The 16,649-nt window shown below is 35.1% G+C and overlaps 2 protein-coding genes across 7 annotated transcripts; both read right to left on the bottom strand.

Annotated features, from left to right (window-relative positions):
• Positions 1 to 1,980: 1,980 nt before the first annotated feature.
• LOC105692067 (phosphoribosyl pyrophosphate synthase-associated protein 2) lies at positions 1,981 to 4,455 on the bottom strand. Of its 6 annotated transcripts, none has more exons than XM_012411013.3 (6): positions 4,318 to 4,455; positions 3,762 to 3,875; positions 3,261 to 3,669; positions 2,929 to 3,204; positions 2,699 to 2,845; positions 1,981 to 2,619 (listed from the first exon to the last, which is right to left on the bottom strand). In XM_012411013.3, the coding sequence occupies exons 2-6, from the start codon at positions 3,836 to 3,838 to the stop codon at positions 2,461 to 2,463; spliced, it is 1,068 nt and encodes a 355-aa protein (XP_012266436.1). In that variant the 5' UTR covers positions 3,839 to 3,875; positions 4,318 to 4,455; the 3' UTR covers positions 1,981 to 2,460. The 6 variants fall into 6 exon arrangements, with proteins under 6 accessions (XP_012266436.1, XP_012266447.1, XP_048516004.1 ...); XM_012411024.3 differs by having other exon boundaries at positions 4,210 to 4,343; XM_048660047.1 differs by having other exon boundaries at positions 3,762 to 3,870; positions 4,318 to 4,337.
• Positions 4,456 to 5,474: 1,019 nt separating this feature from the next.
• LOC105692412 (NADPH oxidase 5) lies at positions 5,475 to 16,272 on the bottom strand. Its single transcript, XM_012411604.2, has 19 exons — positions 15,385 to 16,272; positions 10,763 to 10,857; positions 10,568 to 10,679; positions 10,371 to 10,468; positions 10,163 to 10,283; positions 9,930 to 10,080; positions 9,636 to 9,846; positions 9,327 to 9,556; positions 9,065 to 9,253; positions 8,801 to 8,994; positions 8,407 to 8,728; positions 8,157 to 8,316; positions 7,934 to 8,076; positions 7,720 to 7,858; positions 7,423 to 7,637; positions 7,163 to 7,317; positions 6,871 to 7,080; positions 6,593 to 6,796; positions 5,475 to 6,505 (listed from the first exon to the last, which is right to left on the bottom strand). Exons 1-19 carry the CDS (start codon positions 15,553 to 15,555, stop codon positions 6,308 to 6,310), a joined length of 3,318 nt encoding a protein of 1,105 aa, XP_012267027.2. The 5' UTR covers positions 15,556 to 16,272; the 3' UTR covers positions 5,475 to 6,307.
• Positions 16,273 to 16,649: the final 377 nt, after the last annotated feature.

The following is a 16,649-nucleotide window of genomic DNA, read 5'->3' as shown; positions in this document are numbered from 1 at the left end:
TTTTGTGATACTTAATATTCTGACCCCTTCCCTATTCTGTTCCCGGTCCCTTCGATTAGCATTCGTTATACTCTCCTTTTTTCGTACGACTCTGACAGTATACCTATACATATAGAAAAGAAAAAAAAAAACACCACTATCGATTTATCATCATGTATTATTTTACAATTAACTGTCGTCTTCTATGTATAGCAGAAATTATTGGTGAATAGAGAAATTAATTATAATAACAATAGTAATACTAATAACAATAACAATAACAGCACAGTGTTTCTGTTAAAACAAATTTGTTGAAAAAATAACATTACATTGATTTATTATTGTCTAATTACCTCACCTACGATTATATATCTTCTAGCTCGACGTAATCAAAAAATCATTTTGACGATTCGTGAATTAAAAATCGTATCGCAATGCAACATTGGGAATATCTTGAAAGTCTTAGCACTAGCGAATAATCCATTGGAATTACTGATCAGATCTTGACCCAGAAAACGCAAATCTGCAGTCTAAATGAAACCAACATCTTGCATTTGGAAAGGTAGACCTCGTATTCCTGTGGATACTTTTTACGTTTCGAAGCACCAGGAATGAAGAAACACGAAAAATCTGGAAAAGGTTTATTTTTTAACTTTTGGAAGGAAGAAGCAACCCGATTCGGTTGTGCGACTCTTATTAGATGTGTTTTATTCGCAGACATCCCCGCACGAGATTACCGAGTCTCTTGATCTTGATCACAGGCTAGCGCATTTGAAATGGGGTTTAACCACGTTTTGCAACCACGGAAGTGCGAAAATTTTTTGCACAAGTTGTTCAATTTTTAATAAATTTGAGCACGCCGTGAAACGATTCCATCAGTTGTTAACTAAACTCAATTGCTACCCTCGGAATTGATCACCTGATCTTTTTTGTCATCCATTCAGAAGAAAATAAAGAATTTAATCAAGTTAACGAATAACTGATTATTACTCGATGAAACTCGAAGGTAGATTGATTTCAATATTATCAGACCATGTCATTATTAATGAGGTGTATCGCATTGGTAAGAACGTCACGCTCATTTTCTGATTATTTGAGATCCTATGAAGATTCCGGGCTTCATCCAACCCATACATCCCTGCGAGGCACCCTGTTTGAATTGCCTAACATTGACTACCAGCTTCCAGGAAACATCATGCAGCTGATTGAAATGGTTATTAATTGAACAATTCATATTGGAAATGATGAGTACAGAGTATTTATTGATTGGATTATCGACATGAATTGAAAATCAATATTTTATAATGCAGTTCGCATAATTACTTTTATTTAAGAACCATCATTATCGTACGAAATCCGGATGACTCGCTCACTAATGATTCGGATGGATCAGAATTTTCGCAGCAGTTAATGAATAGGAAATCGATTGAGTAAAGTTTGGAACATGTGCAGAACATTCTCATACGGTTCAGTATGTGTGCGCCTGGCAACAGGTAGCCCATCACGTTGTAATGTAAAGCATATTCCGCAAGTCCAGGCGCAGCATACCATTAGTTCGAGCATAGATATGTTCAATATATCTATGGTTCGAGTTTCTCGGTTCTCAAAGTTATAGTACGTAAATTAGCAAGTAAATTAACTTGAAAACGTTGAATACAACGTTTTTGAAAATAGTATACCTAAATACTCAAATGCAAGAGTTCCGAATCAAAATACCAATTAGTAATATCAAAATTATACTTTTGCATTACAAAAGAAAAAACTTACTTTCATTACTTACTCTACACCCAATCTGGAAAATAAATCAATATTAATTCAGGGACGTAAGAAGTATTGATGTCAAATATACTTGTTCCTGATGAGCAATGTAGTTTTGCACGAGGTGAAGAGTGGAACTGCTTTGCAATGCTCCGTAATATTTTTGTGTGTCGCTCAGTAGAAAATTATTTCAAATGATAATAAAAAAATATGTGATAAGGAAAGAAATGAAACATACAGCCATTCCAATTTTGCCATGATGGGTATTTTATAATAACATTATTTCCATGAGACAATAATTCTACTAATACGTCGTCATAGTTGTGCTATACCTATAAGGACAATATCGGAGTATGTTTTACATAAATAATTCCTACGATCTACGTATTTTATAATGCAACGCTCAATGTGTTGAAAAATGTATACATATACGAACAAGATCACACACACAAAAATTCGGATTCGTGATCTTGAAAATATAAAAAAGTAGCATAGAAAATGAACGAAAAGATATGCGTTGGAGTGGTCCCAGCCTATTTTTAGTAAAATATGAAAGCCTGTGTCCTTATCTGTATTTTCACATATTTTTATTATCAATTACCGTTCTTATTTTTATATTTGGAACAAGTAGTAGGATTTGAAAGCTGGACCTTCTTGTCTCACGTCCGACGTTCGTCTGTGATATCAATAAGATGATAAACTATCGATTTTTTATTCTGTTCCTTAGTCCTCTAAAGTGACATTTTTAAACAGGTATGACATAGACTCCTTGTTGTGGATACGTCGAATAGCCTCTGCAAGTAGGATACTTATGTCCACGGTCTTTATCTTGTGGCACTGCATCTTTTGCAGCTCATGAGGAATCGTATTTGTGACGACCACCTGTTCAAAAATCAACTCAGCTTGTATCAATGATATTCGAAGAGATATTATTCGAGATGCCCGATAGTATTTTACGCACTTCATCGATGGGTGATTCATCAATAAGTCGAGGAGCATCTGAGCTTAGGAGACCGTGAGTAGCGAGAACGTAGATTTTATAGGCGCCCCTTTCCTTCAAAACTTCGGCTGCAGCCGCAAATGATTGTACGTCATCCACCATATCATCCTGCAATTTTCAATTACCAATCTAACAGCAAATCATGTAATAATCAAGAGATATCCGACACCACCAAAGAATATATAACGTACCACCATGATAGCGATGCGTCCACCTACATCACCGACTACATTAATTGGTGGTTTTTCTTTGGCAGGATGAACAGGAACTCCGACACCAACTTCCATTGTGCGTGAAGGCACAACTGCTGGAGGAGAATAGCGACCATCATTCATGTCTGATTCAGACTCACGCTGCTCTCCATGAATTACTGCAATACCAAGACGAAGACGTTCGGCATAGCTTGTAGCCTTTTTTGCACTGCCTGGATTCCTAGCAACTATTACAGAGTTGCGATAATCTGGAATCTGATGATAGAGATTCATCAAATAGCTGATCTTATTGCAAATGCGATACTACTTACACATTCTTGGATATACTGTAGAAGAAAAGGACTAGCACGTAAATTATCAACTGGACAATCAAAGAATCCTTGAATTTCTTTTTGATGTAAATCCATGGTGATGATATGAGTGAGTCCACTTTTACACATCATTTTGGCGAGTAGTTTTGAAACTATACATCCACGTTTCCTCATTTTGCATTGCTTCGAGTATGGTAAATACGGAATAACTCCCACAATACTTTTTGCCGAAGAAGTCTTGCAGGCGTAGGCCATAATCAGCAGTTCCATTATGTTGTTGTTAACATCCTTAGATCCAGTCTGTATTATGTATATATCCTTTCCACGAACCGAGTCTCCAATCTCTACCATCGTCTCACGATTTGTTTTATGGTATACCGAACAGCCACCACTTTTCACACCAAGTCGGCTGAGACAATAAGAAATGTGTTATTGGATTATTGAATAATGTGCAAAGGGTTACATAAATTAGCATGATGGATTGAATATAAAGAAACGTACTTGGCAATTAGAGTTGCTAGCTCGGGGTGTGAGTTTCCCCCTATGATCATGATGTCAGAAGTAATTGGGACATCCATGCCTAGGCTTGATCCAGGTAGACGAAAACCACCTAATCTGAATAGAATGAAAACGACAAATAATTATAATCATCTAATTTATAGTTAGAAAAAGAGTAAGGTTATGTATGACGTGGAATCGAGGAGGTGAAATTAATTAAGAACGTGCAGATAAGCAATGACGAATAAATGTGGCATGTGAAGAAAATTGATGTGAACAAATTACTGTCAAACAGCTGTAAATGAATGGATTTGACCACGTTTTAAGATATCTAATAAATTTATCTATCAAACGATAAGGACTTTACTGGCATCTACTCGATAAAATGGACAAAAAGTTGGACAAATAAACACCTTGCTTTGTTGTGAAACATATTACGAATGATACTTGCAAGCTTTTTCTGTGGCGATAATGCGTTTTATGATAATAAATAGTATTTGAAGTTAACGTAGTACTTTTTATTAATGAGATTTTACTTCGATTCAAGACTTTTATTTACCTCCTATCCAAACAGATGATTTAGCGCAGGGGTACCACCCCACACGGTTGAGGAAATGAAAAATAAATTTATCGTATCTCGTGTATTATTTATTAATTTAATAGAATCCGTTGCGTGGGGGTTACATAGGAATGCAAGCTAGAGTCTATAATATAATCTTTCATTCACAATATCGCTAAGAAAACTTAACTGATTAAATTCACAACGAAAAATACAAATTATATCAGTTTTTACAAATTTTCTATTTTTTTTTTTTCATCAAAGAAAGTTTTTATATGTTCCCATGAATACTATATACCTCACATCCGGTCATTCAAACCGTCTGATATCAATAGCTCAATAGGCAAACTTAATTCACATGTGTCCATTACCTCGTCCATTACTGCATTTTGAATCACCAAATTTCTTCTACAGCATGGCTTACAACTGGTATTGAAATTTGAACTAGAAAAATTGAAGTTCATGTTGCAATGAGGGATGATAATTTACTTACCAAAAGTTCTCTTGGGTAAATTTTCCAAAGTTACACGAACTTGGGAGCACTACTATGGCACAAGAAGAAAATTGATCCATTATGTTTCTATTTTAGATGAAGGTTTTGCAATCGGCTACAGCGATGCAAAGCAATACATAACTCAGCATGAAAAATTGAAAATTAGTACATCAAACCATGTGCGTTACATTTTATTCAATACATATGTCAATGCATGGTAGGGGTTGAAATGGACTTCGTCTACCTATTTTGATTTTTATACTCAAGATTTGAGCTATACATTCAATCTACCGCATTGAAAATAATATCAGAAAAAAGATCAAATCTGCACATGTGCTAGCTAACTTGACATCGTCATAAGAAAAAGTTTAAAATGACCGAGGGGCAATTGCATTTACTCTTAACATTATTAACCATTTGGTTAATGCATGAAGCAGGAAGAATAATGAATAGTCTGAAGTAATGTATGAAAGAGTTTATGAAAAAATGACAAGTACGTACGTACGTACAATAGCCCTTAACATCTCTATGTAGAAACAGCATACATATTATGCCATCATCAAATAATTCGGTGATTAAATAATTAAACAATTAATTTCACAGTAGTAGGGATAAAAAATTTGAAAATTTAAGCAATTTATTGAATGAAAATGTATTCATAAAATTTTGTAACTATAATAAATATTTCCTTGCCATGTTACAGGCTTAGATGGTTTAAATAGGACAGTACATAAGTTTATATAACATAAACTACCACTATCAATCCTAGATTTAATTAGATTTACAACATATTATTTTTCTTCGTTAAAATCATGAGATATTCGATCAAAATTTTTCACAATTTGATATTGAGTTAACAGTACAATTGATGTCAGTCAATATTCAAATTAGAACAACTATTAATTAGCTTGATCGAATATGTTGTTTTGAGGCATAGATGACAAAAAAATTTTTCTTCAATAAATTAAGTGACTACAATCTTAGCCATATGATTACAAAGAAAATAATCAGTTAAGGCACTTTTTACATAACTCGCGTAATATTTATATGGCAACCCTCGCCAAATACAGCGATTTCTTGGGCAAAAATCCTTCATTTCATAGTCTATGTATCGGTATAATAATGGCAAGACATTTTGGCTAACATTAAATACTACAGTATTTAAACAATTCCCAATCACTTTATTCACCTCAAATCCAAAATAGAAATAATTTTATTTGCTCTCAATTAATAAATTATGTCTATTGTGGATTGCTTTGAAAAATGAAGTATTCACACGTTTTTGGAAATTGATTGTTACACAATACTTTGAGTTGGTGTTCAGAGGTTCAAGTCTGAACAAGATATGAAGATTTTTGTATCAGATCAAGTGTAATTGGCACCAAAATAAGTAACACAATACTTTTAGTATTCTATCAATTCACACCTATCAATCATAATACTTAGAAAATCTATTTATTTTTACATTTTGATTTACAATAAATTAAAGACCGCAGATTAAAAAACTTCCTTTCTAAAGTTGAACCCAAATTGATCACACTTATATCTCAATATACGTGCTAATTGCAATGGGCCACAGAAAAATACAGTAATCTTACCTTTTTTTTGATCCTGTAACTGCTTGAAAACTTTATCCCAGTTTGGACGACCTGCGTTAGTTCTGGTTTTCAATCCGGTAATAAGGTCTCGCTTTTCCTACGTTCAAGTCACATTAAGATATGGCGTCTTTATTCACCCGACCCCCTTAGAACCCCGCGAACCTATTTCTATAAGTCTTCCTACCTTTTCATGTAATAAATCCATTGCTAGTTGAAGACCGACAGCTTTCATATCATTTTTTTGCAAGGCACTCGTAATGTACATATGCATCTCCAAAAATCTTTCCATTGTCGCTCCGAGCTCGGCCTGCTCCATTTCTAGCTGTGATAGCAAATTGACAAACCATTCGAACGAATTTTGGTCCCGATTAATCCAGAAGAAGTCCACCTGGTTACAAGCCATTACTAAATGAGTTAACTACGTAACTGATTTGAATGAGTTACGTCGATACATTTACAAACTTTTCTCAGATGCATAATCGTCGGTGGAATTTCACTAGCCCATGAAAATTGACATTTGGGGCAGCAATGTCGCGCTTTCCAATATCTGTGCATTATTGATTGGAGAATCGAGGCAAACGGAGTCACCCCAATACCTGTTGCAATTAATACCGCGTGTTGTGCTTGGAATATATGACTGGAAGGAGCGCCGTAGGGACCATCTAGATAAATCTAAAATTTTTATACATAGCTATAGATAAATAACGTCGTGTGATATAATAACTCCGTCGTAGTTGATTGAAATAATAATTACTTCCAAAGGTTTCCCAACGGGGTAATTAACCGGAGTGTGTAATAACTCTGGTTTCATTGCGTTAGGACTCTGCGTATCCTGGAGATAAAACTTCTTAACTATTCCTTCTTCAGCAGCCATGGGAGTAGGTGGATGGCTAGATTCTGCTGTTCCCACTAAAATTCAAATTATATATGGTTTGGCACATTGTCATCTTCCTGATCTGTTTACGATCTTTATTTATGCAGTGATCTAGCTAATAAAATTACTTTATTACGTACGGTCAGTATTAGGTAAATCTTCAGCCCCGCAGCGATCTAAGCTCGGTGTTTTGAAAGCTATTATCGTAGGTTTCATTCTCATGTAACGGAAGCTTTGAGCCAGAGATTTATTTTGCGGACTCAAATAAGCCAATCCTAATGACTTCAGACGAGCTCTTCGAATTTGGCATTCGTCAAAACTTGGTTCTGATTCAGATCTTACGTAGTCACGAAGGCTGAAAAAAAAAATATATCGACGTTATTTATGTAGGTTTCTATAATAGGTGAATTTCATATGCCGATTTCAGCTACACTCACGCTAGTATTCGTTCCCTCTTTTTTCTTCGAGTCTGCATGTCTGGCATCGAAATTGATTTCTCAAGAGGCATTTTGGTACTAAGAACTAGCCTGCGCAATTGTACATTTTGTCCTTTTTTCGGGCACGGCTTCGAATCGTCTGGAAATCAAGCGGATGCGAGAAATAAACGAAAATGGTTCAACACTCGTGCTTCACGGCATCCATTATACTCACAACCCTCGCCGAACGTTGCGTTTGGTTCCGGATGCCTGTTCTCGTCCTCTACAAAATTCGGATTCACCGCACCCTTGGTTTCTTTAGCATGCCGAAGTGAAACGTTCACTTCACTATTCCTGGATAAATTCTCATCTACGTCCCTGTATATGATTCAACAGATTTTATCATTACAGTCTTAAGTAAGTGATGAAACAGAGTTGACGCGGTAGGAAATACGTACGATGAAAAATTTACAATATTCTTTTGCCCACTTTTTCGACGAGGGCAGCATTCGACCGGTAATATTTCTCCCCTATGAAGTTTCATCTGTTCCCTGTCAAAGTACGAATATAAAGTATTCGTCCATTCGCCAACACCACGAATATGAAGCCACATATAATCTATAAGCATGCAAATAATTCGTATGTTAAACAGAAATGGTGGTAAGCCCCGTCTTAAATATCAGTTTCGACAAAACCTGATCAATTGACCTTCTTGTTCTGGAGCACTGCTAATGGTAAACGGATGCCATTCGTATTTGGCAACAGCTGGAATATTGACGAATACGTAATCGCCGGGATGAAAATCAAAGTTATGCGGTCTTTTAATCACGAGATGAGTAACTCTGGATGGTAGAAGTAGACCGGAACAGATGTATGTGTTTCCTTGTTGCGAACGAAGCCACACAACCCGACGGAGTCGCTCCAAAAGATAAAGAGCGCAAGGACCAACGAACCATTTCCAAAAATTTGGCCCGTGGAAGATTAGTAAAATCCAAAAAGGAACATACAAGGAATGAGTCCAATAGAAAATCTGAAAATCATGCACCTGATAATTTAGAAACTGTAACTTAAATTTCAGCTAATTCAGAATACAGGACTGTACCTCAAAACATCCCCCTCGTCTCACGAACGGCATAGAGCATATTACCATCAACGTCAATATGAAAATCAATGCTACACCAGTTGGATTTGCTGCACCGGCTACTAAGCCAAACATTTGTGGTCGGGAGGTAAATATCCATTCCGCGTATGTGAAATTTCCTTTATTCATCTGATTATCATGAATGACGATCATGTCTAGAATACGAAATCGGTAATATTGCATGGTTCTACAGTTTGACTTGAAAGACATTCTCTTAATACTCACTAAAATTAAAGAGATGCATAATTGTATGGATTATACTGTAAAATCCTATGAGTACGCCAGTTATTTTATGAAGGTAAATATGCTGGTCGAGAGGAATGAACGAGCTGAATCCATGGGTTCTCAAGAACGTTATACAGTGCCTTAGCATCAATACCAGTATGAAAGCGCAGTTGAAATTCAAGCACTGACCTGCAATTAAAATTTGCATCTTTAAACTGCGTTTTCAAACGTCTCATGCTTCTATATGTACGCACGAACTCACCGCAAGCTCTCGCTAATATTACAAAACCATTTGACGATTTGTACTGTATCGCTCTTGATACAAACAAAGCAACATTGACAATCAGAAATGCCATTATAAATATGATGTAAACGTAGTTATTCTTCATGTATGGTTTTGTCAACTGATACGGCCTCAGAGCAGTCAATGTCCGGCAGACTGATTTTGGAGGAGTCGGTTCTGGTTTTGGCGGCACCAACCAACGGTCAATACTGCGTAGAATTATGAATATCGTATTATTGACAATCTGTTTCATCACAAAACTTTTAGACTCTTAATTGCAACGCTGACCTGATTGACAAATTTTCCAACAGGCCATCGTGCTTCTCCAAAACATTTTTCAATGACTCAAAAGTGATCGCTCCCCTGTTCTCCTGATCGGCATCCTCGAATAATGCGATAGTTAGATCTTCTATTTGCTCTTCACTAAACGTCATACCATTTTCTTCCATACAAGCACGCATAACATGCTGAAGTTCTCGGTGTTGAATTAATCCATCGCCTAAGTTGTTGCACAGTGTAATTTAACGAAAATGAATGACGAATTATGGAAACATCCTTCCTTGATGTCGACGAACCACTTACCGTCAATGTCGTAGACTTTGAACAAAAACTTTATTTTATCATCCGGCGTCTTACCAGCAAATTGATTCATGGAATCGAGAAATTCTTGCAACGATATTGTCCCTGAATTATCCTTATCAAATATTTGAAAAACTCTCTCCGTGAAAAATGGCTGAAATAGATTATGTTTCTTATCATGAAAATTACCATTTCCGAACTCTGTCGCATACATAAACGTAACATATGTTTCTCACGTTCTTAGATATGACGATTTTTTTGAACTCTTCTCTACGTATTTCCTTTTCATTTCCAACAGTTTGTTTAAACAAATTTTCGAGACAGGCCAAGCTCTCCTTGTCAAATCCAGCTCGCGATCTTGATTATTGAACAAAATTGTTGTTCGTTAATCAAATTTTAGAACAGTTCAGTACAATAGAGCATACGGTAAAAATGTGAGATTACCTAATGCTAGTGATACTAGTGATGAATTCCATAATTTGTGTTGTAGTTACGTATCCAGTACTCTCGAGGTCGAGAAAACGAAATATTTTATCAATGATCTGAAAAAATGAACGAACGAATGGATGAGCGAACGATAAAAAATTATTTATAGTCTATTAAAAACTTTCTCGACCGTCGAAAACTGTTTCATAACTCACTCCTTTAGCTTTGAGAATTTGTCGAAAAGTGAAAACATTCACTGCTTCATCGCCACAAAGAACATAAGCGACGCTTTCTATCTGTCCAGCGAAGTCTATTTGCTTTTCTGTTCTGTAAAAATGGACTTAGATATAGCAATCAAAGAAAATGCAGTGATTACTCAATCGCTAATTTTAATAATGAGATAAACTCACGTTAATCTCTCCTTCAAAAATTCAATCCAATCGTCCTGAATAAGTAATCCATCTTGATCGTGGTCGAATAAAATGAACAATCTGTCCATAAAATTCTGTAAAACACCGTAATGCATATCTTGAGATCGAAATTTTCCACCTACATTGTAGATTTAAAGTATCATAATAGATACGAATGGTATAAATATAAGATAATCGGATCAAATAGTTCCATTTATTCGCGCGCATTTGATCCTTGGCAAAATCCAGATCACGCTGAGCTATTGGCTTGAATTAGTAATGATATTATAGTTGTGCAAACAAGAATACATCTAGTATGAGTGTACGTATACTTTATAGATACACTGGACTAGCCTTGATCAAGAGTGGAAGGGATGCCGAGTGATTGATGGTTAACGTTTACATTAAAAATTACCCGCTGCTTTGCGGTACGTAGAATTCTTTACACCGCCGAGCCGGTGGCAAAGTCGCGCTGCTGGAAACACGATTTGTAGGAATTTTTCGAATCTTCGGAAAAGTAGTCAAATCAGCAATTGTATATGGACGTTGGAAAGAAAGAAGAACGAGAAGAAAGAACGCGCATCGTGTTGATGAACTTGAATAGTATAACGATAAGTAACCCTGGGTATATCAGTATATGATGTCTCATGTCCAAATAAGTCATCATCTTAAATATATGTTGGAAAGTTTGTATAGAAATTCAAAGTGCTTTGGAGCGCGGTGTTTGATTGATCGTAATATAACAACATAATTGGCTTACATTTTGCAATATACCATTTTCTTTTTTCTTCTCATAAGCCTAATATGATAGTATAATACACGATGATTAAGAACAACGTTGTAATCATCTTCGATATCCCGTATTATATAAATATACCATAGTAAAATGGTTTAATTTACACGATATATAATTTGATAGCCTATCACGGGTGATGTAAAACATGTAATAATCTGAATGAAATCATGTAGTATCGATTTATTGACTGCGACTAGTTAATATTCGATCTAAAGAGATCGTGCTGTTCGTGCCTCTGTAGCAAGGCTTGAAGAACGGAATGTGCGTAAGGTAACAGGTCATTATTTAACTTATTTCGTAGGTCATCGTTTATCGCGTGGCTCATGATATCTTGTAATCAAATAATTTACGATCGGAATACTATCGCGTACCTTCGGTAGACTTTCTTCTTTACTGAATTCAAATAACATGACAATTGATGGGAACTTTTGCTGGAATAATATCTGCAATTGCGAATGTCTGACCGCAGAAGATGAACCTACGATTACCTTCGTGAACTTAGCCCCCCACTTTCCTAAATACTAAATTTTCTGCATTATTCCAGGTTGCTCCAGTTGTTCCAAACATTGTTCGGAAAGCATGCGATGTCCCCCACTCTATGGGACATTTTGACATTACTCTAACTCGGGGTACCCGCAGAAGGCCAAACCTGATTTCTTTCAATGGACCGGATGTTCGAATGTTCCACATGTAATGGATGTTCTTATATTGTACATACTGTATATAGACGGCATGTTTCTCAGGTGTTCTTGAGTGAGCTAGCCAGCTGACAGTCTCAGACGTGTCGAAAAAAAAAAGGAAGAAAATACTAATGAAATAGTGAACAGTTATGAGTAAATTATTACAGGTACGCGTGTCTCTATGAATGATCTATCAATCGCAGCATTGAGAGTTGCAGCAGCAGCAGCAGCAGCTGTTCGAAAATTTATAATATATTATACTTATATATCGCAGTGATATGTTCAAGGTAAATTAAAGTTAATAAATTATATAAGAGTTCTAGGATCAGCGCGGATAGTAGTTCAATTTGAAAAGTGTAATTTATTTAACATTAGTCGGTCCTTGAGAAAGCCCCTGCCATGCAGATAAATTTCAAACCGTACGTGAACTAACGCTTCGCTGTCTCATGATACAAGGTGATCCGATCAATATTAAAGCTTTCGCAAACCGTTCAAACTGAACAATATCTAAATTCGTTTCTTTCAACATTTAATTATCGTCAATTACATTTATGTTTTATTCCGATCGCAAATTCGAATAAATAAACAGAGTTCAGAACTACAATAGAAAGGAAATATAAGAGAGCCAACAGCCGTTGAAAGTTAGATAAAATAAAAGATAACATGTAACCAATAATGACATCATTCAATTTTACGATCTGCTCCACTTTGTTATACTTTTATTTCTTTCTTCATACAGCGATACTTCAGTCTCTATGGATCGTATAATTCTTTCGTTTTTACCGCCATTAGTATAAGGTATACGGATTATTTTTTGTCATTCTTATTTTTTTCTCTTTTTTTTCCTCTTCTCTTCAGTTTCATTAGCAAGTTTTAAAAAATTACAGGCTAATTACTTAATTTAATTATTACATATGTTCAATTATCGTTGACGTTCACGTTATTTCATTGACCCTATGTTCTCCGCAAAAAATGAAACAAAAAAAAAAAATAAACGTGATAAAACTCACAGTAGTAGGTATACACCTCCGAGCGAATAATACGCGCGTGATGTTCAGATCATGAATAATTAATTATCAGTTTTTTTTATTCGGTCAAGTACAACGAAAAACTGCTATTAGAGGTTGTTGCTGCAGCATTGCCGAATTACAAAACGTCAATTAACAACATTACGTGGGTATTCATAAAGTGAATATCACATACCTGAGTAATAACACGAATATATTTCAGGCTTAGTACTGAACATATAACAGACATTAACATCCGTGAAGTGAGCGTGGGGGTGTATCGAAAATTTACCTAAATAATACGGTGCTGTACGACGTGAACAAAAATGGGAATTATTTCACTACTAGATTCTCCGATAATGTGTCCCTGTAATACTTGCCTATCTATATCCATGCATACAATGATGTACAAGTATTGATAAATGCAAATATGGAAAAAAATAAAATAAGACAAAATAAATAAATGAGAAACGTACGATTTTATTTATTTATTAACTTTTTTTTTTTCTTCTTCTTCTTCTCCTTTTTATTGCACAATTGCGCGCGCGCATTTTATGCTCGGGGGTCCTTCAGACGTTAATAATTATTCTCTGTGGAAATATCTGCAGAAATCTTTTGGTCCGTAGGTTATTATTTATACGGGTATAATATTATAATATGATGGAGAGAGAAAACGCGAGGGAGCGCGCGATATTCTGTAGAGATATTAAAATATAATACCTAAAAGTCCTTTCTAAGAAAATTATCTCCGGATTTGTCCTTCCAATTGATTTTTTTTTTTTTTTTTCGTTTCTTTTGATTTTTTTCACGATAGACTGTAATTAATTATTATCTTCTACTCGCTTATCGAATGGGTACGTATACGGGTATATTAGAGATGATTCTATTATACGTGCGCGGGTAAAGACCTCGTATTCTGCATTTTCCACATTATATTGCAAATGTTATGTATTTATTATGATGATATCATTATTTCGAATATCTTTACAGCGGTATAATGAGGCAATATGTTCTTTTTTATCGTAATAATATATAATGTAATTGCCATTTGGCACATGCATACCCATACGTCGAAAGCCATTGTACCTGGATTCGAGTATGAAACGATTTAAAGTATAATAAAATTTATAAGAAATAACCAATAAATGAAGAAATGAATAAATATCAAGTGAACAAGGTTAAATTTAATTAGTGTAAAACTGTCAAGTTCGAACAGCGGTTGTACAGGTATACTTATGTATTATACTCGTCCACGGAAATTATTCCATGGGAAAAAAAATGATTCAACCCGATAATTGGTATTACAATATATACTTACGTATAATGAGACGTGATTCGTCTGAATCGAATTTAAAATATTCACCAAGTATTGCAAAATTTATACAGCGAACCACGAGTCGATTATGCGTGTGTGTATTTTATGATATGCACTATATTATTTCTTCGCACATATACGTATATAATACTATATTTAAATCAGTAGGTAAGATTAAGTATCGTATGAAAAGGATTGTTATGAGAATGCATATTTCGAAGTATACTTATATGAAGAAACTATGTGTGATAATATAAATAGTGTTATGTATGCCTAACGGCGATATATATCTACGTATATAGTTATGTAAATATTTTTAATACATGAAATATAGTATTCTAATGTCTCATTGCGGTTAAAGAAAAATAAAATCGTTATTGCTCCATACGTGACTTTTGATTCAAGGAAACCTTGTCGAGTTACTCGTATTATACGATAACGTATACCAATCGATTACCCATTGCAACGATTATAGATTATTATAACTTATAAATAAAACTTCCGAAATTATCGAAAGCTCGAGCCAATAATCTTGAGCTCCTAATATCCGCTGTTATAAATAAAATATCAAAGTAAAATTGTAATTTTTATCTGAAAATAAAACGCTGCGGATACACGTTTATCGCAGGCGAAGATTAATCCTGGAGAAATAAATCGCGACTAATTAATTAAGTTTGAAAAATTTACCGAAACAAATTCACGCACAAATTCTTCGAGTTTGAGTATATCGATGACATTAGAAACAAAAAGAAAAAAAAAAAAATGAAAAGGGGATGGTGCGATGATTTTTGAAGATGACATTAGTAATTAAAAATGACGATTACCTCGTCTTGGAATAGTCTCCTAAATCCATCACGATTGTATCGAATAGTACCGTTGCTATTCATGATATCAGCACATTCTTTTAAAGTCACTGTTCTCCGACGTTCGATCAAAGATTCTTCCTCCATAATACTTATTTGACCGACCGGTTGTTTAATCATTTTCTTCGCCATAACTTTGCCGGTTTATTCGAACTTTATAAATAATAAAATTAAATCAAAACATCCTTCCAACACCTCGAGGATCTCACAACTATTCAGCTAGCGGTTCATCATCGTCGTCATCGTGGTCGTCATCGTGTTCATCATCGTCATTATTATCACGGTGTTATGATTTTGAACTATTATCTATTACGTGTAAACACTGATTCAAATTTTTCCGGACAAATCATTACCACATTATACGTACATATAGGTCAAACTCGGGTATATTACGTACGGCATATACGTTAAGGTGGGTATAGTGGGTACAAATACGTATATTTATATTTATTGGGGACACCGCTTTACCCGCGTATAGCAAAAGACTGAATGAAAATATATATCTGCATTGGTAGCAGAGAGTGGTTGGGTGTTCGACAGCGAATCTAGATTGTGTGGGGATAGACAACCTTTCACTTTTTGACAGCCACCACACGAACTGTTAGCAATATACGTACTTACACATGTATATACATATATATACGTACGTATAGATTTCGCTCGTAAATGTAACACTCACATTTCATTTCAATATCGTACGTATGATATATCACGCATATGTGTACATAGGAGAGAAAAATTGAGAACACTCTCGACAGACAACCACCTGATGTCCTTAACAGTTGTAAACTAAATTTTTCGATATTTTTTTCTCCTCATTTACATTTTGTCATTTTACTCCTAGCTAACGATCTACGACTACGTTTCCAGTGGATCTTCGAGCTATGAAATCTTCATTATCTCACAATGATGTCTAGCAATAACAAGAGGAGCGGTAACCCGTTTCTAGTTTTTTTTTTTTTTTTATCTGCTTTTTTTCTTCATCAATTTCGTTCTACAGATTCGTGATAGTTGCAGATCCGCCACGTGCAATGAAGAATTAATCGAACATCCATCGAAGCTGGAGTGTACGCATTTCCCGTCAAATCGTTATTATATAAGGATTAGGGTTGTTTCAGGGATGAGAAATTCATCGATTCGCGTTATTTGAAATCCGTGTAATTTGTGGAACCCGGTCGAATTGCAATCGAAGTATGTTTTCAGTGAAGATTATCGGAATTCCGTTT

Source organism: Athalia rosae, chromosome 1, assembly GCF_917208135.1.
Source record: "Athalia rosae chromosome 1, iyAthRosa1.1, whole genome shotgun sequence".
Taxonomy (NCBI): Eukaryota; Metazoa; Arthropoda; class Insecta; order Hymenoptera; family Athaliidae; genus Athalia; species Athalia rosae.
The sequence above is the reverse complement of the archived record's forward strand: the minus strand, read 5'-3'. Positions and strand labels throughout refer to the sequence as shown.

Coding starts and splice junctions, on each gene's coding strand:
- LOC105692067 (XM_012411003.3), bottom strand. CDS start 4,191: ATGTTTCACAACAAAGCAAG. Junction 3,205..3,260: donor TACAGTATATCCAAGAATGT/GTAAGTAGTATC, acceptor CTCTATCATCAG/ATTCCAGATTATCGCAACTC. Junction 2,846..2,928: donor GACGCATCGCTATCATGGTG/GTACGTTATATA, acceptor TGAAAATTGCAG/GATGATATGGTGGATGACGT.
- LOC105692412 (XM_012411604.2), bottom strand. CDS start 15,555: ATGGCGAAGAAAATGATTAAACAACCGGTCGGTCAAATAAGTATTATG. Junction 10,469..10,567: donor AAATTCTCAAAGCTAAAGGA/GTGAGTTATGAA, acceptor TCATTTTTTCAG/ATCATTGATAAAATATTTCG. Junction 7,318..7,422: donor AGATTTACCTAATACTGACC/GTACGTAATAAA, acceptor TTTGAATTTTAG/TGGGAACAGCAGAATCTAGC.